We start from the raw sequence: 23678 nt of genomic DNA, 5'->3' as shown, positions 1-23678 counted from the left end.
GGAAGGTACATGCCCTTGACCGGAATCGAACCTGGGACCTTTCAGTCCGCAGGCCGACGCTCTATCCATTGAGCCAAACTGGTCAGGGCAAGGTGACAGATTTGATTCCCACTCAGGTCTGGTACTTGGTGGAAGGTTTGGTCTCCATCCTGCCTGTGTGCCTGAGGGAGGCAACCAATTGATGTGTCTCTCTCATATCAATGTTTCTCTCTCTTTCTCTCTCTCCCCACTACCCCTCCCAAGGTCTCTACGATCAATGGAAATAATATCCTTGGATAAGGATTTTAAAGAAAGAGAAACTACATTTACTTTTTAGAATATTGTATTGATTTCAGAGAGGAAAGGAGAGAGAAAGAAACATCAATGAGAGTGAATCAATGTTCCTTGGACTCCTGCATGCCCCATATTGGGGATTGAAGAGGAAATCCGGCGATGTGCCCTGACCAGAAATCTAACCTGACCTTCTGGTTCATAGGTCAATGCTCATCCACTAAGTAACAAAGGCCTGGCCAGAAAGTTTACTTCTTACAATTATAACCTATTTTGTTGACGCCTTCCCCCTGAATCCCCTATTTTTTGTTTTCTATTTTTCAATGATCTGACACGTATGAATCACAAACCTGTCAAATAGATACACTGAAGAAGATATTGGGACATACTTTTAGCTCAAGAATCATTCATTCTGGCCCTAGCTGGGGTCACTCAGTGGATACAGCATTGGCTCATGGACTGAGAGTCCTGGCTTCGATTCCGGTAAAGAGGACGTACCTACCTTGCAGGCTGGACTCTTGGCCCGTGCAGGAGGCTACCAACCTATGTGTCTCTCCAACAAAGACGTTTCTCTCTGTGTCTATCCCCCTTCCTTTCACTTTCTTAAAATTCAATGGAAAAAATAGCCTCATGTGAGGATTCACAACAACAAAAAGATTCATTAATGTTGGCCTGGCCAAGGAGTAACTCTGCTGGTTGGAGCGCCCTCTCACTGTGCCAGGATTGCGAGTTCGAGCACGCATTGGGCACATCCAGGGGTCAAAAATAAACAAGAACATTGATGAAAGGCTGTGTTATATTCTCTACATTTATAAGGCTACTCTCTATGGTGAACTCTCTGATGAAAAGTAACGGATGAGGACTGACTAAAGGCTTTACCACATTCTCTACATTTATAAGGTTTCTCTCCAGAATGAATTCTCTGATGCTTAGTAAGGTCTGAGGACCAGCCAAAGGGTTTTCCACATTCTTTACATTTATAAGGCTTCTCTCCAGTGTGAACTCTTTGATGAGAAGTAAGTGATGAGGACTGGCTAAAGGCTTTGCCACATTCATTACATTTATAAGGCTTCTCTCCAGTGTGAACTCTCTGATGCTTAGTAAGTTCTGAGGAGCTGCCAAAGGATTTGCCACATTCTCTACATTTATAAGGCTTCTCTCCAGTGTGAACTCTCTGATGCTTGGTAAGTTCTGAGCAGCTGCCAAAGGATTTGCCACATTCTCTACATTTATAAGGCTTCTCTCCAATGTGAACTCTCTCATGACAAGTAAGGGAAGAGGAGGTGCTGAAGGATTTGCCACATTCTCTGCATTTGTAAGGCTTCTCTCCAATATGAATACTCTGATGACGCTTAAGGGATGAGTAATGGGTAAAGGCTTTGCCACATTCTCTACAATTATAAGGCTTCTCTCCTGTATGAACTCTCTGATGTCTATTAAGCGAGGAGGAATCACTAAAGTCTTTGCCACATTCTCTACATTTATAAGGCTTCTCTCCACTATGAACTCTCTGATGGATAGTAAGGTGTGAAAACCGTCTAAAGGATTTGCCACATTCTCTACATTTATACGGCTTCTCTCCAGAATGAATTCTTTGATGAATACTAAGCGTTGAGGGCCAGCTAAAGGCTTTGTCACATTCTGAACATTTATAAATCTTTTCTCCCATGTGATTTCTATGATGTTGAGTATGTCCTGAGGATGGACTAAAGCCTTTCCCATTTTCCCTGAGTTTGTTAAGTTCTGCAACAGTGTGAATTCTTCCCTTATGTACAATAAGAGATGAATGACATTTAAAGGCTTTGCCACATGCTTTACATTTGTAAGACTTCAGTCCAGTATGTACTTTCTCATTTAACGTACATCCCGAAGGCCAATTAGATGTTTTAGCAGAATCTTTACATTTATAAGGTTTTTGTCCACTATGGATTTTTTTCACGTTGTTTGTATTGACTATTTGACTGGAGATTGTACCACAATGGTTCCATTTGTAAGCTTCCTCCCCTGTATGAATATTCTCTTTTCCAGTGTCATTTGAAGACTGCTGAAGAGACTGGTCACATTTACTTCCTTTGTGTGTCCTCTCCACAATCGGAACAACCTCACATATTTTCTGATTGGATCTTGGGTCACAGACTCTTACACTTTCAAAATGGTCCTCTGCAAGTTCGCTTCTCCGAGGATTAAGATATGACTCTTGCTTAAAGGTTTTCCAATGTTCAATCCATTGATAATTTCTGTCTCCAATATATGTACTCTGGTAGTAATGGCAAATAGAAAGGCCTTACTGACAGTTATAATTTTTTTTAATTTATTTTTAATTTTACTTTTTAAAATATATTTATATTGATTTAAGAGAGGAAGGAAGAGGGAGAGAAAGATAGAAACATCAGCGATGATGAGAAACCAAGATGGCGGCATAGGTAAGCACCTAAACTGCTGCCTCGCACAACAATTTCAAAACTACAACTAAAAGACGGAACGGACATCATCCAGAACCACAGGAAAGCTGGTTGAGTGGAAATTCTACAACTAGAAAGAAAGAGAAAAGCTCACGGACAATCAGAGGAGCTGCAAAGGGCTGAGGTACGGAGACACGCGCAGAAGGGCAGCTGAGTGTCTGGCTGGCTTTCTCTGGCGGGAGCGGGAAGGAAGCCCCCGACTGCACTGAACCCCAGTTCCAGGCGAAACCCCATGGACTCAGACTCATACGAGGGGAGTCTGGACTGTCAGGTAGAAAGAAAGGCACACGGAGACTCGGGGACGCCGTGGAGGGCATGGGTCTGGAGGTGCGCGTGAGCGCACAGAGAAGACTGACTGCCGATGTTGCCGCTAGCTCTCTCTAGCGGAAGGGAGTCGGAAGCTTCAGACTGCACTGAACCCCAGTTCCGACTGCACTGAAACCCAGTTCCGGGCAAACCCCTGGGGACCCACGCTCTTACGGGGGCAATCGGGACTGTCAGGTGGAATCTCAGGGGTGCCGGAGGAAAACCGGTGTCGGCAGCTAGGTGAAGAAAGGCCTATTGCACGAATCTTCGTGCATCAGGCCTCTAGTAAATAATAAAAGCACTCGCTGGTTTTGCTCAGTGGTTAGAGCTATGGCAAGCTGACTGAAGGGACCTGGGTTTGATTCCAGTGAAGCGCACATGAACAGGTTGAGGACTCCATCCTCAGTGGGGGGCATGTAGGAGGCATCCAATGATTCTCTCTCATCATTGATGTTTCCATCTCTCTCCCTCTCTGAATTCAATAAAAATATATTTAAAAGTTCATAACAACGATTGCCCAATTGAGCATATTTAAATTTATAGGTATACGAGAGGCCCAGTGCACAGATTTGTGCACCAGTGGGGTCCCTTGACCTGCCCTGCGCCCTCTTACAATCCGGGGCCACTTGGGGGATGTCAGAGAGCCGACATCCCAATCTCTGCAGGCCAGGCCAAGGGACCCCACCGGTGCATGAATCCGTGCACCGGGACTCTAGTATGCATATAAGATCTTAGGTTAATCTCTTCCCGCTCTCCCCCCTTCCCACTGAAATTCAGCAGTCTGTTCCATGTTTCCATGCCTGTGGTTTCCACTCCTGCGTTGAATATCTGCCCTCCGGTGGTCAGTGCATGTCACAGCTACCGGCCAGTTGGCCAGTTGCTTAGGCTTTTATATATATAGATTGTAAATCTCTACATTTTAGAAATGATTGCATGTAAGATTAATCCTACCCTACATATTACAAAATTCAAATGATTATTTACACTCCAGACTATGTGAATTCCTACTTTATCCAGATTTCCTTTCCAAGAATGCATAACATTAAAAGTTGTTTTGAACCTTCACGTACAGAAACACACTGTTCTGCCAATGTAACTGACTTTAAAGTGGAAGGTTTCCCAAATGCATAATACACATGACCTCTTTAGGTAAAAACAATTTTATTATGATAGCTGTTCCAGGTTAGTTCTGTTTATATTAATAACTTCTGTTCTCATCATTTTTCCTCAAGTACTGAGACTTTCCTTAAGTGTACATAATCAAAGTGACACCTTTTATATCTTACCAGTATTATTTCAGAGAATAAATCTTGTATTCCAGTATTTGGCATAAAGGGCTGGTTATCTTCAGATGACATAGCTGAAAGAAAACAAATTTTCAGTTTTGATAATCAGGTGAGTGCACTTTGAAGTTACCAGCAAGTACTGACCAAATGACTTTTTTTTAAATTAACACACACTTTTTTTTTATTATATTAAAATCAGGCAATGGTCTGACAATAAAAAGACTGCTTATGGAATACTGTTATGTTAAACTTTACTTACAGGATGTTAAGTCCTTACAATTAAGGTTTTCCCCAGAAAAAGATTAATGAAAACATCAATTGCTTTTCAGACTTGATAGTTGCTGCTTCAAAAGGTGGTTTTACACAAATACTAAATTACAAAAAAAATCCTTTATAACACAATGAATCACTTTTATTTCGGTATGCATCCACATCTCAACAATTAGTGGTCCTGAACAGAAAAGTGGAAAAACGCAGCCATTTGCCAGGAAGTCAAGCCTGCCAATTTTGGGGTCTGCCATACACATCGAGTTCTTTCTAATCCTTGTTGAGGACCAGAGAAGCTGCAGCACTAAAACAAAAGTATGCACCGAATTCAAAGTTCTTTTTGTTCCAGTTTAAAACTTCAATTTGTAAAAGCTAAAGCAATGATAGGAACAACAACAACAAAATTCATTCAGAGGGAACATATGTGCTTACAAGTGTCCTCTGTGGCCTTCCTGAGCTTAAAAAACAAACATATGATGATGACAGCAGTGGCAGGGCTGTGGACCCAATTTTCATGTCCTGGGCTGCTATACCAAAAAGATAATAATAATAATAAAATGAAAATGAAAATAAATAAAAAAAGAAAAGAAAATGGAGTGTGAATTTTGATAGAGGCTTTCCCAAGTCCAATCCAGTTTGTCCTCTGGCCAGAAGACATGGTAGAATGTTAGAATATTCTACAAAATTATGTTCCAAAATATTATTTTCTGATAGTAACTTAATTAGTGTAGATAACATGTAAAGTGTGCAAACACTGAGTTCCTAATTCATATACATCACAAAGTTTTCTACACACAAGGACCCCAAATTTGTTCCTTTTTAAAAATATATACTTTTTTCTTGCTTTCAGAGGGGAAGGGAGAGGAAAACATAAAAAAAATCAATGAGAGAATCATTGATAGGATGTCTCCTGCACGCCCCCTACTGGGAAGTGAGCCAACAACTCCGGGAATAGGCCTGGACCAGAATTGAACAGGGACCTTTCAGTCTGCAACCAAGTGATCTATCCAATGAACCAAATCAACTAGTGCCCAATTTGTCCCTTGAGAGCAAGAATCTACCACAGAAAGCAGAAGACCCTCCAAGATGTTAAAATAGTAAAGGAAACAAAACGCTGAGGATGGAGTAGGAACTCAGGAAGGAAGTCAACCTCACCCAGGGAGGCCAGGTTGCTGTAGTTCTCCACCATCACATCCAGGTACAATTTTTGCTGAGCTGGGTCCAGACATTCCCACTCCTCCTGAGAGAAATCTATGGCCACATCCCTGAAGGTCAACAGTCCCTGAAAGATAAGACAGTAACCAAGAAGTCAACAGAAGAGTTCACAATGTCACCCAACATGAAAACAGTTTCAGGAGAAGACCTTTGGACTTAGGGGAGTATCCTGAATTACCCAATAAGATCACTGTGTCCCAGTACCATTCTCTGATGTGTTTTCTGACACTGACACATGCTCACAAATCCAGAGTAGAGCTTTTACTTTAAAAGAAAATAAATTTTAAAATTAAGGCATGGCCGTAGCAGGTCTGGCTCAGTGGATAGTGTCAGCCTGCAAACTGAAGAGTAGCGGCTTTGATTCTGGTCAATGGCACATGCCTAGGCTGCAGGCTGGATCCCCAGTAGGGGTTGTAAAGGAGGCAACAGATCAATGATTCTCTCTCATCATTGATGACTCTCTCTCTCTCTCCCCCCCAGCCTCTCTGAAATCAATAAATATATATTTGAAAAAATAAATAAATAAAACTAAAGCATGAAAACAGGCATATGGATTTCTGAGTACTGCATTTGCATTGTTCAGAGTCAGTGGTATATATTTCTCAGATGGCAATATCATTCTGGGTTGGAAGTATATGGACTTAGTCTCAAGTGTGAAGCAGACCACAACAAAATAAACTTCTGTAAAGACACAGATTCTAATCCAAGTTCTGAGATGGGGCCTGTGTTTCCACTTGTGCAGTGATGGCGAACCTATGACACGCGTGTCAGCACTGACACGCGTAGCCATTTCCGATGACACGCGGCCGCATGCCGAGGATGAAACATTCGCTGCTCCTGAGGATGAAACATTTGCGACTAGAGTCTTGGAGTTAGTTTTTTCCTCAAAGTGACACACTACCCGAGTTATGCTCAGTTTTTTGGCGAAGTTTGATACACCAAGTTCAAAAGGTTGCCCATCACTGCACTTGTGTAACAAGCTCATTTCTTACTTGTGAATTTTTCCTCGTGTTTCCTTTTTCTGAATACACAGAAAAAGGAAACACAAGGAAAAATTCATACAGAACTTTGAACTAAAAGCGTTTGCTAAGGGAATACAGTTCTCATGGAATAGGACACATAGGAACCACAATTCTAGTTGGAAATTTACTATGAGTAATCTTAGAACAAGATTATTCTGTCTGGTCCAGCTGGTGTGGCTCAGTGGATAGAGCGTCGGCCTGCGGACTGAAGGGTTCCAGGTTCGATTCCGGTCAAGAGCATGTACCTTGGTTGTGGGCACATCCCCAGTGGGGGTTGTGCAGGAGGCAGCTGACCGATGTTTCTCTCTCATCGATGTTTCTAACTCTCTATCCCTCTCCCTTCTTCTCTGTAAAAAATCAATAAAATATATTACAAAAAAAAAAAAAGATTATTCTGTCTGGTCTACCTGGTGTGGCTCAGTGGTTGAGCGCTGACACATGCACCAAGCGGTCACTGATTCAATTCCTGGTCCGGGCACACGAACAGATTGTGGGCTCAATCCCCACGGTGGCATGTGCAGGAGGCAGACGATCAATAATTCTCTCTCATCACTGACGTTTCTATTTCTTCTACCTCTCCCTTCCTCTCGAAATCCATAAAAATATACTTGGGAAAAAATAGCTAAAATGTTAACAGTTTAAGCAGAGACACATATTTTACTATGAAATCAAGTTGGTTTAGTGATTCCATAAATCTCATGAATCTATTTGTGTATGATCCCCTAGTGTTTTATGAACACAATAAGGAAACATAAGGATAGAAAACAAGGTATACCTATTGTTTCCTTTGTGTGGTTGTAAATCCTCACCTGGGGAGATTTTTTGCATAGACTTTTCAAGAGTGGAAGGCAGGGAGGTAGAGGCACAAAGGGAGACAGAGAGGGAGAAAGGGAGAGAGAGCGCGCGTGATCAACATGAATGAGGCACAGAGACACATGCACTGGCTGCGTACCTCGGGTACCTAGGAGCTACTTGCCCTGGACCAGGAATCAAGTCCTCCACCACTCCAGCCTGGGGGAACTAATTTTTCTTACTAGATTATTTCTTTCAAAATTTTTATGTATCATTAGTGGGGAGCTGTGTTGTAAAAATTTAATGAATTTGAACATACATTAATAACATCAGTCTTGCCGAAACCGGTTTGGCTCAGTGGATAGAGCGTCGGTCTGCGTACTAAGGGGTCCCGGGTTCGATTCCGGTCAAGGGCATGTACATTGGTTGCGGGCACATCCCCCGTGGGGGGTGTGCAGGAGGCGGCTGGTCGATGTTTCTCTCTCATCGATGTTTCTAGCTCTCTGTCCCTCTCCCTTCCTCTCTGTAAAAAAATCAATAAAAATATATTTAAAAAATAAATAAATAAATAACATCAGTCTTGGAAACTTTCTATAAAACACAAAAAGTGATCACGTAGGAAGGGTATATCCATGATATGAGTAAAGAATATAATTAAATTTAAATAATCAAGGCCTGATTGTTTCAAGTCCCATGAAAAAAACAATGATCTGTAGGAAATAAAAGTCCTTCATTTTCCAAAGCAAACACAAACTAACAAGAAGGACATTTACAAAAGTGAAGTGATGGTCTTTGCACAACTTTCATTAACTCCCTACTATACCCTTGTTCCTGAGAAAGGGAGACTATGAACTCTACAGTGAGGGGAGCACCTCTGCCACGTGAACACCAGGTGGACTGAACAATGGGCATCACCTGACTGAGGCACACGGAAGGTCAGGTCACCACTGCTGTGACATTCTTGGCAAAAATACCCCAATAAATAAAGAATTATGTGAAAATGCTCACAAATAAACATTAACTTTGCAAGTGTCAATCCACATGTCCCTCTCATGTTCTGTAAGCTAACAGAATATTTACCTACCAACTCTTTCATACTAATCTAGTGAGCAAGTCTTTTATTTTCTCTTCTGTCAGAAATTTCTGAGCTATTCTGAGCAGTCAAATGTGCATTTTCTCACCCTTGATTAAGAGTTGATGCTGCAGCCACTTGAACCTAAAACTTACATTTCCCTTCTTCAAGATATGAGAGTCCCTGACCCCATCCCAATAGGGATGTTAGACATGGCTGCCTTCCCAGGTGGATCTGACACAAAAGAATGTTCTGAGAAGTTGAAAGTCATTAATTAAAGGTGGGAATGCTTCATGACCTTGGGGAGGCTGCATAAAATGAAGGCAGAGAAGGCTCTGGGACAAAGGAAAGAAGTATAGCCTGGCCAGTGTGGCTCAGAGGTAGAGCATTGACCTATGAACCAGGAGGCAGGTTTCCATTCCTGGTCAGGGCACACTCCTGGTTTCAGACTCCATCCCCAGAGGGGGGTGTGCAGGAGGCAGCTGATCCATGATTCTCTCTGCTCACTGATGTTTCTATATATCTCTCTCCCTCTCCTTTCCATTCTGAAATCAATAAAACATATTTTTAAAAAGAGAAAGGGAAATATAGAAACTGCTGACACTACCGTAAGAAAAAAGGAAAAAATAAGGAAAGGAAAAAAACCTGGAAAGGCAAGAACAGCAGAAGTAGAGAAATATGGAGAAGAAGGGGCCCTAGAAAGATGAAGGGGAGCTGAGAGGGAGAGGGGTTCTGGTAAACAGAAGTGGGCTAACAAAGGGGGAGGTATTTCAGATAAAGAGACGATTCAGAGGAGAACTGGGGGGAGTGAGTGCAGGCACAGAAAAGGGGGGGGGGGGTTAGGGTACAGGAGCAGAGGGAAAAGTAGCAATAAGTCAGCCAGCTGTGGGGAGCAGGACAGACTGTAACAGGAACAGCAGAGAGACAGGGGACAGGGGACACAGGCGTGGGAAGAGAAAGAGAAATATATCAACAGATGTTCAAGGAAAAGCTAACATAGCTTCTGGACAGGACACATCTTTTACCTGAGAAGCTGCCATGTGGTCCTGGTCCTGATGGGGTCTGGGTTGTTTCCTCAGGTGACACTATGTTGAGGAGTCACAGAATGTGCCTTCAAAGATGTCCACGCAGCCTGTTAGTCAGCTCACCCCACACTCACAGTCAGAAGGACCTGGAAATGGGGAAAAGGCCACGACCTCTTGTCCTTTGTCACAGGAGAGGAACAATGAGCTCCCACATGGAGACCACACTGGGAATTGTCTAGGGCAGTGGTTCTCCACCTTCCTAATGCCGCGACCCTTTAATACAGTTCCTCATGTGTGGTGACCCCCAACCATAAAATTATTTTCCTTGCTACTTCATAACTGTAATTTTGCTACTGTTATGAATCGTAATGTAAATATCTGTGCTTTCTGATGGTTTTAGGACACCCCAAAGGGGTCGCGACCCACAGGTTGAGAACCGCTGGTCTAGTGTCCTCATGTATCACTCCTTCCAAAGACCTCCACATACTCCAACAGCAATGAGAGCATGTACTGCTTGGCTCCACGCCCAAACTCAAAAACACCCCTTACCTCCCCTGAAAAAGCCTGCACTGGGACCTGTTGACATGGCATCTTTAACTAGTTCCCTCCTGGGGCCTGTGAGGCTCCCCCAGAACTAGTTCAGACCCAGCACACCTGAGACCTGTGGGTAGTGGGAGGGGGAGAAGCAGGAAGTTGTACACCTGCAGGTTTCCCAGGCGGATTTCCTTCCTCTTGTCCCAGGAAATTACGGAGAATAGATCTTCATGGTAAAGCCTTTGGGGAAAGTTAGCTACTGAAATATGCTCATCAAATGACTTCACCATGAATAGAGGGGCTCTGTGGGAACCACGTTCCAGTTCAATCCAGTTCATCCTTCAATATTTTGAGAGAATGGACAAGTGGGAGTTAGGGGAACAGCTCCTTTGTGGCTCACAGACACTAAATCAACAGATCACATGAAGGGAAGGAAAGAGGTGCTGAACATTAGACCAACTCACACAACTAGCTTTGGAGGGTTGAGATCATTGACATCCTGCCCTATCCCATCTCACTCAATGGAGAGGGTGTAGGCCAGCAGAGTGAAGGGTCTCAGGTTCAATTCTGGTCAAGGGCACATGCATGGGTTTTAGGCTTGATCACCGGTAGGAGGCGTGCAGGATGCAGGTAATCAGTGATTCTCTCTCATCATTAAGGTTTCAATCTCTCCCTCTCTCTTCCTCTCTCTAAAATCAATAAAAATATATATTAAAAAATAAAAAAGATCATTGACATCCTTACCAAGTGCACACTGAGATCCCCTCATAGTACTTAGTGCCAATGGCTGTCCCCAGGTGTGATAGACAGTAGGAGGATGTAGAGCTCAGAATCTGAGCTACATACAATATATTTACAACCAAAAACAATTAGAGTTGTTTCTTTTTAATGTAATTATTTCCAGGTTTAAAGCTTTAAAAAGGTGAAGACCACATTATACTAAGAAAAGAATTATAAGAGGTGAGTGTGGTATGTCACCAATGCTGATTTCAGAAGTTAATGACCATTTACTTGAATTAAATATCAGAGACAGAAAAAGCAAATCCAAGGATCAGAAAAAAAGATTGATGGTCCTAATATTCTTTAATAAAGCACCATATAGGGACAGACTCAATCATTTTCTTGTCCCAGGTCACCTCCTTCTTGCCATCCCGTGAAATGACAAGGGACCCATCAGGAACATACCAGTCTCTCCCTCTGTGTGAATAAAAGTTGCAAATGGAAGTAAATAATTATACAATTTGCAAGCCTTATGAACTGGAGATTTGTAATTCTCATTCAAATCTGTTTAAACAATTTAGTTGTTGAAGTAAACGTATAAAGCCACAAGCCAATATATCACACTTAACCATCCACACCCCATCAGCTCACCCCTCACCCAGATCAGGGGTCCCCTCCTCCCACTACCATGTATTTCTGTCCATGGATCTGTCTCTGTCTCCCTGTTCCCTTTCTCTCCTCTGTGGTCCTTTCCTGTGTCCCCCTCTCCCCTGCTCTTTCCCCCCTTTTCTCTGTCTGTCCCTACACCTGGACCATGAACCTCCTGAAACCTATTTCCCTTCCGGTGCTCTTTCTCCTGGTCTCTGATCGCTCCATCCCCACACACGTCCGCGTCTGTCCCTCCCCACGCCCGTGTCCCCGCTGCTGCCCGGTACAGTCTGTCCTGCTCCCCACAGCTGGGGACTCCGCGCTGCTCCCCTCTGCTCCCTCCTCCCTAAGCCCCCCTTTCCGTCCCTGCACTCGCTCCCCAACTCTTCTCCTCTGAACCAGTGTCTCCGTCTGACCTGCCTCCTCCTGTGCGGCCCCCACTTCTGCTCACCAGGACCCTCTCCCCCTCAGCTCCCCTCCTCTCTCTGGGCTCCCCTCCCCCTATTTCCCCACTTCCCTCCTCCTCAGGCTGCTTTCCCGAGTTCCCCCCTCACTCCCACCATCGCCGTCCAGTCCTCCCACACCCCTATGGGCCCCTCTGCGGACCCCTCACCGCCCTTCCTCCTCCCACGTGTCTGTCTCTCTCACTCCCCCTCCTGACCCCCCAGCCCGGGTCCCCGCCCCCCGCAGTCACCGCCCCCACAAAGCCCTCCCTGCGGGCAGGTCACCTCTTCTGGGGACACCGCGTTCTTCCCCCTGAGCCCCACCCCATGGACACTGTGCTCCCCGGGCACTCAGACCCCTTATTAATGGGGGGGCCTAGGAAGGCGGGGTGCAGACCCCCAGGCCGGGAGCCATCCGGGCTCTGTGGGCGTAAAGCGCCGGGCGGGGGAGGGGCGCAAAGGGCGGGAACCCCCTGACCCAGACTTCCAGCCCCGCGGGGGGACCGGCGGCCCCGGGGATGGTTTTCGGCAGGAAAACCGCGCGGCAGGCGGGGCCCACAGCCACAGGCGGAGAGACCGCGGGCCGGGCCTCAGTTTCCCCCAAAGGAACGCGGCGCCTCCACTGCGCAGCCGCCCGGGACCGGACTCACCGCTGTGAGGGGCTCCGGGGCGGGGACCTCACCACGGACTTCAGCGCCCGCAGCGCCCTCAGCCTTCCCTGCGGGGAGGGGACGGAGAGCAGCGGCTTTAAAGCACAGACACCTCCTCAGGGAACCGCCACCTTCCCCTCCACAGCCGCTTCCGCGTCTGCCAGGAACTGCGCATGCGCCTCCCTGCGGGATGGGCGGGGCCAGCGCCTGAGCTGAGCGACTCCGCGGTGGGGGCGGGGCCTGTGCGGGGACAGAGGGAGGGAGGGCGGGGCAGGAGCGAGGGGGCAGCCCTGGGTCCCTCACCTCCTCCCACAGGGACAGCCCCTCCTGGGGGAGTTCCCCCGTCATTGTTGGGGTTTGGCTGGTGACGCGGCTGTGACAGGTTCACCAGGGAGAGAAGAGACAGGAGCAGAGAGAGGGCGGGGATTTTGCTTCTTTAAAGGGAGGAAAGGGCCAGGTGCCCTCTGATGGCACAAGGCCCCCCAGATAGAGGGGCTGGTCTTTTATTGGGGTGCTAGCGAGTAAATGGCAGCTGTGGCAAAGCATAAAGAGGGGAGGAGGAATCTGGAATTCACACAGAAGTTTCCAGATCCCAGAGGCGGTGCTGAGAGCTACTGGCGGGCCTGCCCTTCAGCTGCACATGTCCCAGGAGGTGTCTTTCCAGGATCTTCACAGCCGGTAACACATTCTCACAGGGAAGTTACAGAGAATTCCAAAGGCGGGCAGACTGGGTTTGAAACCAGAAACTTTCTGCCTCGGATTTGCCTGGATCCTTAAACCCTCAGTGAGGGGGGGGGGGGGGAAGGGCAGCCTGCTCTCTCAGCCCCTCCCTGTCCCCCCATCTGAATGGAGAGGCGGCTTGAGTTAGGGAAGCAGGTGGATGGGGTGTCAGAGACAGACCCAGACATCCATTCATGGTTAGGCACCTGATGAGATAAGGTCCCATCCATCACATTGGGGAAAAGATTTTAATTTTACTATTTTTCAAGGAATAAAAATTTTCTGGTTGTAAGTTGTGGTCTTTGAAGTCTTTGTGTTCTGGGAATGCATTTTCAAATGAATATTTTTACTTTAGTAGTCCCTATAACCCATTAATGGGTCGTTGATATTAATGTAGAATGTCTCCGGTTACTTTTCCTTATATTTGGGAAACAAAACAATTTAAAAATCAACAACATTTAAAAGTTATCAGAATCATAACTATTACCACTATACTTAGTCCCATCACCACTTTTAAAATTTTAAATTATCACCCCTTAGTATTGCCACCCAAAGTCAGAAAACACACCAAATATAGTAATCAGATAAACACAAAGACAATCCATTGTAGTTTCTTTGGGACCCAAAGGTAGAGATGAAATAACTTTTTTCCAACCCTTTACTTTCATGCTGTGTCTTTTGATCTGAAGTGGGTGTCATGTAGACAGCATATGTAAAGGTCTTCTTTCCCTTTACATTGAGCTACCCTGTGTCTTGTGGTAGAAGCAGTTAACCCATTTATATTGTAAGTGATTACTGATAGATATATAGTTATTGGCATTTTCAAGTTAATTAATACAATCATAGGAGGGGACTTTAACTTCCCATTGGCATCAATGAATAGATCTCCCAGAGAAATAAGTCAATAAGGAAAAAGTGGTCTTAAATGACACTTTAGACAAGATGGATTTTGTATGTTTACAGCTGTGATTTTCAACTGGGGTGTCACACAGGCAAACTGGTGTGCTGCAAGATTTTTTAAAACAGGCAACAGAGACTGTTTAGTCAATAGCAAAGACTACATTACCCATAGATTGTCGATAAAATAAGTGACAACAGCCAACACAGTAATAGCTGTGTGGTGTGCATGGATCAAAATCAGACTTTTTTTTTTTTAGCAGACTGGCAAGTTATATATTTCAGTGGACCACTGAGTTTCAGTAATTAGTTCATGTGTGCCATGAAAAAAAAAAAAGTTGAAATCACTGATTTAACGTTTTTCACCCCAAAGCAGAATAATATGCATTCTGGACAAAATGGAGACAGAATGCCCTCTAACCCAAGGGACAGTGTCTGCTCCATCTATTTTCCTAATGGCCACGTGAAAAAAAATATTTTATGTGAATTTTGTATCAATACACCTCCTTAACATTTCTTACTACTGTCCCAGAAAATGGAACTATTATCTAGATGGGATTGAATTCTTTGAAAGATCTGGATCCCATAGTATGTCTTAGAACAAATTCAAAAAGCCCCTGGTCCAGATCAGTCCCAGTCACAAAATATCAGAAGATGCATATACATAAGAATGCTCCATGGGTATGTCAGAAAGTAGAGTAGAAGAATATTGAACATCTTGTTTCTGTAATGAGTTTGTCAGTGATTTGGGTGGGAACATGCATAGGAACTGATGTTTACCACCTTGTACAAACTCAGCACTGGCCACTGGAGAATAAATGTGGGGCTTTCATTTCAATCTCTGCTATCCTGCTGTCCCTGGAACTTACAGTGATGGCTTGGAAAACAGTGCGGGGACAGCTAATGCCAATGAACATACCTCTGGCCAGGCTGTGAATATACAAAATACCTTTGCATCCAAAATTATAAAAGGTTTTAACTGCAAAGCTGTTATGGTCTCTGGGGTTCCTCTAGAAACAATGACCAACATGAGGCTAAATTCAAGAAATTGAGATTAAATTCTCTCTCATCATTGATATTTCTCTCTCCCTCTCCCTTCTTCTATAAAATCAGTAAAAATATATTAAAAAGTGAGAATACAACCTGTTTAACAAGGGTTAATTCCATCCCAATAAAGAAGTTAACGGGCCGAGACCAGTTTAGCTCAGTGGATAGAGCGTCGGCCTGCGGACTCAAGGGTCCCGGGTTCGATTCCGGTCAAGGGCATGTGCCTTGGTTGTGGGCACATCCCCAGTGGGGGGGTGTGCAGGAGGCAGCTGATCGATGTTTCTCTCTCATCGATGTTTCTAGCTCTCTGTCTCTCTCTCTTCCTCTCTGTAAAAAATCAATAAAATATATTTTTTAAAAAAAGAAGTTAACGGGATAACAATGAGAAATTATTAAGCTTTCCAATGAAAACTAGGACAAGAAAAATCATTCCAATTACTAAGTACACAGATGCCAATTTGTGGTATTCCAAAAATTCATATTCATATTAAAAAGTATAGGTGTCAGCATGAAAACCGACATGGTGGGCTACCTATTTCATGGAAATTAAGCAAAATATTCGCCAAATTCTGATGTCAGTCATTGCTTTATAAATTCGAAACTACTGAGTGGAAGTTACAGGGGCTTGAAAGGCTGATGTGGGACAGGAAGCTTCACATGCTGTGGTCATAGCACTGCAAAAGGAATGGCAGCCTAGGAGACTGAAAAATCAGAGTGGAACAGGAAATGGAAAATGAAAAGAATAGAATTTTTCTGAGTTCAGCCAGCAGTGCAGCCTGGGAAAGGTGTCCTCTCTCCACATGCAGAGTTCATGCCAATTCTGCGTCCTGGGTATAACAATGTCACTGGTATTGCAATACTCCTCTTAATTAATGAAAACCTATTACACAGACAACACTGTCCTGAGTGTAATTCCGGTCACCTAAATGTGATAATCACAAATTGAATGCCCTCGAAGTTTTCAGTTGAACACATTGGCACAGAAAAGGAAGTAACTTTGATGACATCTACAAAACTCAAGAACTATTTAAAAAGATTTATTCAATAGGATTATTCTCTAATAGAAGAAAATAGTGCGCCTTACAATGTACCCAATATTCCATGGGAAAGTGTACACAAGTGAAGTTCATGTAACATACAACAGCTCACAGATCTTTAAGGCAGAAAAAATCAACCCCATGATTTCACACATACACCAGGAATAAAACAGCACCATCAAGTGATATGGGAATAGAATCACATTAATATTTCCTTCTCAAAAGAATTCAAATGATTTCAATAGAAATGAGATAACATTCTAAATTATTATACATATGGAAACATCAATTCTTTTCATATATTCAAGTGTACAAACATTACCTAACTACATTTAAAGTTTGGAGTACGCTGTGTAATAAACCTGATGTAGAGCAATACCTGAAATGCATTTTGGCTACTTATCTAGTCTGAATTCATTGATACTTTAAAATTCATAATCAATTACATACTTGGATAAAGTTTTTACATCTTTAAAGTCACTTAAGGCATAAATTCCTTGGGAGTTTTATAAACTGTATATTTTAAACTAAAGTCCTTCCTTCTATATCATGAATGTCTACCCAGTTACAATCCCTGATAAGACTGGGGATTAAGTCCAATTACAATTTCCCACATTCTTCAGTTTTAAGGTTTCCCTCTAGAACAGTGGTTCTCAACCTTCCTAATGCCGTGACCCTTTATTACAGTTCCTCATGTTGTGGTGATCCCCAACCATAAAATTATTTTCGTTGCTACTTCATAACTGTAATTTTGCTACTGTTATGAATCGTAATGTTAATATCTGTATTTTCCGATGGTCTTAGCCGACCCCCGTGAAAGGGTCATTTGACCCCCAAAGGGGTCGCAACCCACAGGTTGAAAACCTGCTCTAGAATAAATTCCAGCCCTAACTGGTTTGGGTCAGTGGATAGAGCGTCGGCCTGTGGACTGAATGGTCCCAGGTTCGATTCCGGTCAAGGGTATGTACCTGGGTTGCGGGCACATCCCCAGTAGGAGGCAGCTGATCGATGTTTCTCTCTCATTGATGTTTCTGTCTATCCCTCTCCCTTCCTGTCTGTAAAAAAATCAATATATCTTTTAAAAATTTAAAAAAATTCCAATGTGAGCAATAAGCTACAGATGCTGATTAAAGACTTGAGGGCAATGTTTGCTTTTGTAATTTCTCCCCAGTATGAAGTCTGATGTCAGGTAAGGTTTGCATACTGAGAAGCTTTGTCACGTTCTTTCTATCTGCTGGAACCCGATCCAGTAATAATGATCAGATGTTGTATGAGACATAAATGAGGATATGCACTATGACATATGCCTGATAATGTGTAAGACCTTATTTTATCATTCTCAATGTAGCTTCAAGCTTTGAAGCTTTAATCCTTAGATGAAAACTTTGTTATTGCTGTTTCTCTTTAGAATGATTCCTAAAATGTTGAGTAGGTTAGACCTCAGGTTAAAGGCTTTCTCACATTTTCTACTGTGTAAAGCTTTCCTCCACTATAAAGTCTCTTGATGTTCAGTAAATTGTGAACTGTGTATAAAGGCTCCAGCCTAAACTCTACATTTGTAAGGACTCTCTTTAGTATGACGTCTCAGGTACAGCAAGACATGAATGCCTTTTAAAGGCTTTTCTACGTTTTTCACATTTGTAAGGCTTCTTGCCAATATCCATTCTGTGATGTTCAGTAAATTCTCACAGCTAGTAAAGGACTTAAGACACTCCTCACATCTGTAACTCTTCTCTCAAGTATGAACTCGGCTGTACAGTAAGGCAGGAACACTGATGAAAGGCTGTTATATTATCTACATTTATAAGGCTTCTCTCAAGTGTGAACTCTCTGATGCCTAGTAAGGCCTGAGGAGTTGACAAAGGATTTGCCACATTCTCTACATTTATAAGGCTTTTCTCCTGTATGAATTCTCTGATGTGCAGTAAGATTTGAGGACCTGCTAAAGGCTTTCCCACATTCTCTACATTTATAAGGTTTCTCTCCAGTATGAACTTTCTGATGATTAGTAAGGGTTGATAAGTGGCTAAAGGCTTTGCCACATTCTCTACATTTATAAGGTTTCTCTCCAGTGTGAACTTTCTGATGATTAGTAAGGGATGTGTACTGGCTAAAGGCTTTGCCACATTCTCTACATTTATAAGGCTTCTCTCCAGTGTGAATACGCTGATGACGATTAAGATATGAGGAGTAGCTAAAGTTTTTGCCACATACTTTACATTTATATGGCTTCTCTCCAGAATGAACTCTCTGATGATAAGTAAGGTGTGAGAACCGGCTAAAGGCTTTGCCACATACTTTACATTTATATGGCTTCTCTCCACAATGAACTCTCTGATGATAAGTAAGGTGTGAGAACCGGCTAAAGGCTTTGCCACATGCTATACATTTATAAACCTTACCTGCAGTATGAATTTTCTGATGGCGAGTAAGTTTTGAGAACTCACTGAAGGCTTTGCCACATTCTCTACATTTATAAGGCTTCTCTCCAGTATGAACTCTTTGATGTAGATTAAGGGAAGAGGAATATCTAAAGGCTTTGCCACATTCTCTACATTTATAAGGCTTCTCTCCAGTGTGAACTTTCTGATGACGATTAAGGGAGTAGGACTGGCTAAAGACTTTGCCACATGCTCTACATTTATAAGGTTTCTCTCCTGTATGAACTCTATGATGCGTAATAAGATTTGAGCGCCACCTAAAGGCTTTGCCACATACTTTACATTTATAAGGCTTCTCTCCAGAATGAACTCTCTGATGATAGGTAAGGTGTGAGGACCGGCTAAAGGCGTTGCCACATTCTCTACATTGATAAGGCTTCTCTCCAGTATGAACCTTCTGATGATCAAGGTAAAAGGAATCGATAAAGGCTTTGCCATATTTGCTACATTTATAAGGCTTCTCTCCAGTATGAACTCTCTGATGCATAATAAGGTTTGAGGGCCAGCTAAAGGCTTTCCCACATTCTGAACATTTATAAGTTATTTCTTCCCTATGATTTCTATGATGTTGAGTATATCTTGAGGACTGACTAAAGCCTTTTCCATTTTCCCTGAGTTTGAAAGGTTCTGCAATAGTATGAATTCTTCCCTTGTGTACAATAAGAGATGAATGACATTTAAAGGCTTTGCCACATGCTTTACATTTGTAAGGCTTCTCTCCAGGATGAATTCTCTGATTTAGAGTACAACCTGAAGGCCAAATAGATGTTTTACCAGAATCTTTACATTGATAAGGTTTTTCTCCATTGTGGATTTTTTTTTTATTTAGATTGAATATTTGACTGAAGACGTTCCCACATGAATTCCATTTGTCAGCCTCCTCCCCAGGATGAATATTCTCTTGTTTGGTGTAATTTGAAGACTGCTGAAAAGATTGGTCACATTTACTCTCTTTGTGTGTCTTCTCCACAATAGGCATAACCTGACGTATATTGTGATTGAACATTTGGTCAAAGACTCTTCCACTTGTATAATGCTCCTCTGCAAGCTCACTTGTCCGATGATTAAGATGTGACTCTTGCTTAAACTTTTTCCAATGTTGAATCCATTGATAACTGCTATCTCCATTATGTGTACTCTGATGATAATGGAAGATAGAAAGGCCTTTAGTCACAGTTATAATTTCATTAAACATGTACACTTGTTCTGTAAGTACCATTTTGTGATACTCATTAAATCAAGATAGTTGTATAAAAAAAGCTTTCCTAATATATTAAAATTATAGATAAAATTAAGCACAAAACATTGTCAGGATGAATCCTTGTTTCAAAGATTGCCAAATTGCCCAGCCAGGATGTCTCAGTGGTTGAACTTCAACGTCTCAACAAGAAGGTCATGGTTCCATTTCCAATGAGGGCACATGCCCTGATTTTGTGATCGGTCCCCCATGGGAGGCATGCAGAAGGCAGCCAAGGAAAGATTCTCTCTCATCATTGATGTTTTCCTCTCCCCCTTTATCTCCCTTACTCTCTGAAATCAATAAAAATATCTTTTTAATAAAAAAAATAAAAGATTGCCAAATTGAGCACATTTTAATTTTATACATATTTTATAGATCTATACATTTTAGAAATGATTGAATGAAAATTTAATCCCACCCTACATTTTAAACAATTCAAATGATTATTTACTCTACAGACTATGTGAATTCCTAGTTTATCCAGATTTTCTTTCCAAGAATGCATAACAGTAAAAAGTTGTTTTCAACCCTCATGTGCATAAACACACAGATCTCCCAATGTAACTGAATTTAAATTACAAATTAAAATTTTTTCTCAAATGCATTAATACACATGACCTCTTTAGGTAAGAAGAATTTCATTATGATAACTAGAGTCTTGGTGCATGATATTGTACACGGGTGGGGTCCCTCGGCCTGGAGGGCAATAGCCCAGTCCCGATTGGGATGGATGGGGGCCAGCCAGCCAGGGAAGGACCGCAGCCAGGGAGGTACCATTGATAGATCAGTGTGTTTCTCCAGGGCGTGTCCGGCCCTCTCACCCAGTCCCAATCGGCCGAACCCCAGTAGCAACCTAATGTACTGGTCAGAGCATCTGCCCCTGGTGGTTAGTGCGTGTCAGAGTGACTGGTTGAAGGGTCAACCAAATGGTCAACCGATTGGTCGGACACTTCGCAGATTACGCTTTTATTATATCAGTCTATTTCAGATTAGTTCTGTTTATATTAATATCCTCCGTTCTCCTCACACTCCTCAAATTCTAAGGTTTTCATTAAGTGTACATTGTCAAAGCGACACCATTTATATCTTACCAGTATTATTTCAGGGAATAAATCTTGTATTCCAGGCTTTGGCATAAAGGCATGGTTACCTTTAGGTAGTAGAGCTGAAAGAAAACAAATATTTAGGTTTTGACAATCAGGTGAGAGTGTACTTTGAACTCACCAGCAAGAATTGACCAAATGACATTTTGGAGTACTCCAAGAGCAAGTGCAGAATTCAAACAAAGCTCAAGACAGGTACAATGAAGAAAACTAACATGAAAGAGGAACAAAGCGTTGCTTACATTTACCAACGGTACCTGCTCAAACCCCTTGGAACACAATGGCAATATTACAAAAACACTACCAATTCCCAGTTTCTTTGCTGAAGAGAGAGATGAGGGAAGTGCGTGTTAAATGATCTCCCTGTTTTGAAGCATCTTGAATAACAAGTGTCTGTTGTGCATGACACAGAGTAGAACAGAATGGCGATACACAGTGAGTGCCCTGTAGCGGCTGCTACTAAGAAACAATGAGAAATTATTTGAGCACCACTAAGACTGCGGTACTGAAGATATAATATATGAAGCCTGAAAAGACACCGTGGGTCTGAGAAAGAAACAGAGAACATTTCAACTGGGAAATTAAACAAAGAACCTAGACAAGAATACAGATCCTGAAAGAATTTCTTCCACAGATGGTTATTATTTGTTTCCTCCTGTAGAAAGCATGTTCAAAAGCCCACTACTTTACAATTCTGGAATCTCAACAAAAATATGTCATTCAAAAAAGTGTACCATCAGGAAAACAAAATAAATGTAATCAAACTGGCACTACATTAATAGAAATATATTAATTACCTGAAAAAGAATTGAACTAAATACCTTAAAGCGCAAAAGAAAACAAAAAGACAACTAAATAATATCACCAAAATATTACATAACCAAAGTAAAAATAGAATGAGAAAGTATTTTGTATTTTATAAACATCATATTAAAGGGACAATTGAAAACTAATACCAGAATTAAAAAATACAGTAGAATCATTAGTGAAAGATATGTTCAACTTAAAAGATCAAAAATTTGTCTGGCAGCAATGGCTCAGTGGTTGAGCTTCCATCTATGAATTAGATGGTCATGGTTTGGTTCCATGACAGGGCATACGCCTGTGTTGCAGGCTCAATCCCCGATCATGCAAGAGGCAGCCAATTGATGATTCTCTCTCTTCATTGACTCTCTGTCTTCTATCTCTCTATCCCTCTCCTTTCCTCTCTGAAATCAATAACGACATTTTAAAAATAAAATTAAATAATCAAAGAATTTGTACATAAATCATTAAAATATTATTTCATTAAAATTTTGATTAAGCCAACAAATGTGGAAATATGAAGACAATTTAAGGAATTCCTAAGATACTAACAAATCAACCTCCAAGAGGATCCCATAAGGACAGGATAGTGAAAAGGAGAAGGTAGCTTATATAAAAAATTAATCTTTTAAGATCCTGACAATTGATGAAAGAGATATACAAATGCAATCAGCTCAATGAAGTCTAAGTAGAATGAATATAAATGTGAGAACAGATTAAAAAAAAATGAGAATATCATGAATTCCAGAATACTACCTTAAAAACATATAAGAATATAACTGACCTTGGAAAAAACAGCTCCTCTAAGATCATTAGGGGGTTTCTAAGTCGAATAATATTGGGGGTAAAAAAAGGGCATGAAATAAAACACGGAACTGATAAATGAACAAAAACCATCCAACAAGAATACTGACAAAACAGATTATCAAGAATGGAGAGGACAAAACTTTTCCAGCTCCAAAACTTTCTCATTATCAGATCTTCTCATAATTAGACGTGCCTTATAAATAATCCTTAAGAAATATACTTCTGGAGGTAATTTATAAAATCTACACAGCACTAAAATATGAACATATGAAGATTCCTTGTATGTAGAAAAATATAGAGAATATAAAAATTTGTGGTGCTCTAAAAAACACACATATCACTTTGATTTCTCCTATGGAACATTAGAAAATAAGATATTTTAAGTAGTTCCCATGGTCACAACAAAGAGAGAAAATCATTAAAATGATCACATTAACAGGTGGCAGAATTCTACATTGCAAATCACAGACTACATTTCTAATCCTATCTAATGAAAGAGAATCATACAAATTGACACTATGCCCAAGAGCCAATCAGAGCGAGTAAGCAAATTAACCCAACAAATATGGTGGCGGCCACGGAGCTGGAGCAAGCAGGAGGCTTGGGTTGCCTCCGGCAATGGATGAAGCCAAGCTTCCTGCCTGCCCTGGCCAGCCCTGGCTACAAAGTTTCAATTATAGAAGATAAATAAATCCCAGATACCTGCTGCCAGCCAGCCTTGGCCTCCGCTCAAGGAGGCGCTGAAAAAAAAAGAAAGAAAAAAGGAAAGGCTGGGAGCTTGTGTCACCAGGGGGCGTGGGTCAGCCTGCAAACAGCCAGCAGCCCCTCACCCAGGCTGGCCATGCCCCCTCAGTGGGGACCCTCAACCCA

At 42.3% G+C, this 23678-nt stretch overlaps 3 protein-coding genes across 17 annotated transcripts in view; all 3 read right to left on the bottom strand.

The window, feature by feature from the left end:
- Positions 1–23678, bottom strand: part of LOC307092384 (uncharacterized protein) — a 129569-nt gene that overhangs the window by 24528 nt on the left and 81363 nt on the right. The window contains exon 1 of one of the 10 annotated variants that reach the window (XM_079759670.1): positions 10372–11475. The exons of the other annotated variants lie outside the window; for them this stretch is intronic. The gene's annotated coding sequence lies outside the window, so the exon portion shown is untranslated. Of the gene's footprint in view, positions 1–10371; positions 11476–23678 lie in introns of those variants that run through there. 10 annotated transcript variants of the gene reach the window in all.
- Positions 397–12850, bottom strand: LOC307092394 (zinc finger protein 519-like). Of its 2 annotated transcripts, XM_079759709.1 has the most exons (5): positions 12713–12850; positions 9718–9863; positions 5747–5873; positions 4325–4398; positions 397–2527 (listed from the first exon to the last, which is right to left on the bottom strand). In XM_079759709.1, exons 2-5 carry the CDS (start codon positions 9730–9732, stop codon positions 1088–1090), a joined length of 1656 nt encoding a protein of 551 aa, XP_079615835.1. In that variant the 5' UTR covers positions 9733–9863; positions 12713–12850; the 3' UTR covers positions 397–1087. The 2 variants fall into 2 exon arrangements, with proteins under 2 accessions (XP_079615835.1, XP_079615836.1); XM_079759710.1 differs by lacking the exon at positions 397–2527 and having other exon boundaries at positions 4152–4398.
- The window catches only part of LOC307092390 (uncharacterized protein), a 40144-nt gene continuing 32921 nt past the window's right edge, over positions 16456–23678 (bottom strand). For 4 of the 5 annotated variants that reach the window (XM_079759696.1, XM_079759693.1, XM_079759694.1 and 1 more), the window contains 2 exons: positions 21186–21259; positions 16456–19992 (listed from right to left, as the gene is read on the bottom strand). In XM_079759696.1, coding sequence (XP_079615822.1) covers positions 18229–19992; positions 21186–21259 — 1838 coding nt within the window. In that variant the 3' untranslated portion in view covers positions 16456–18228. Of the gene's footprint in view, positions 19993–21185; positions 21260–22785; positions 22825–23678 lie in introns of all 5 variants that reach the window. The other variant, XM_079759697.1, reaches the window with a different exon arrangement.

Source organism: Cnephaeus nilssonii, assembly GCF_951640355.1.
Source record: "Cnephaeus nilssonii genome assembly, chromosome: 20".
NCBI lineage: Eukaryota > Metazoa > Chordata > Mammalia > Chiroptera > Vespertilionidae > Cnephaeus > Cnephaeus nilssonii.
This window is presented reverse-complemented; position numbering and strand designations above follow the sequence as displayed.

Excerpts from the sequence above, each read along its gene's own strand:
- LOC307092394 (XM_079759709.1), bottom strand. Across the intron at positions 4,399-5,746 it reads CAGCAACCTGGCCTCCCTGG|CTATGTCATCTGAAGATAAC; the intron begins GTGAGGTTGACT and ends GTTTTCTTTCAG. Across the intron at positions 2,528-4,324 it reads TATTCTCTGAAATAATACTG|AGTACATATATTGGAGACAG; the intron begins GTAAGATATAAA and ends CATTACTACCAG.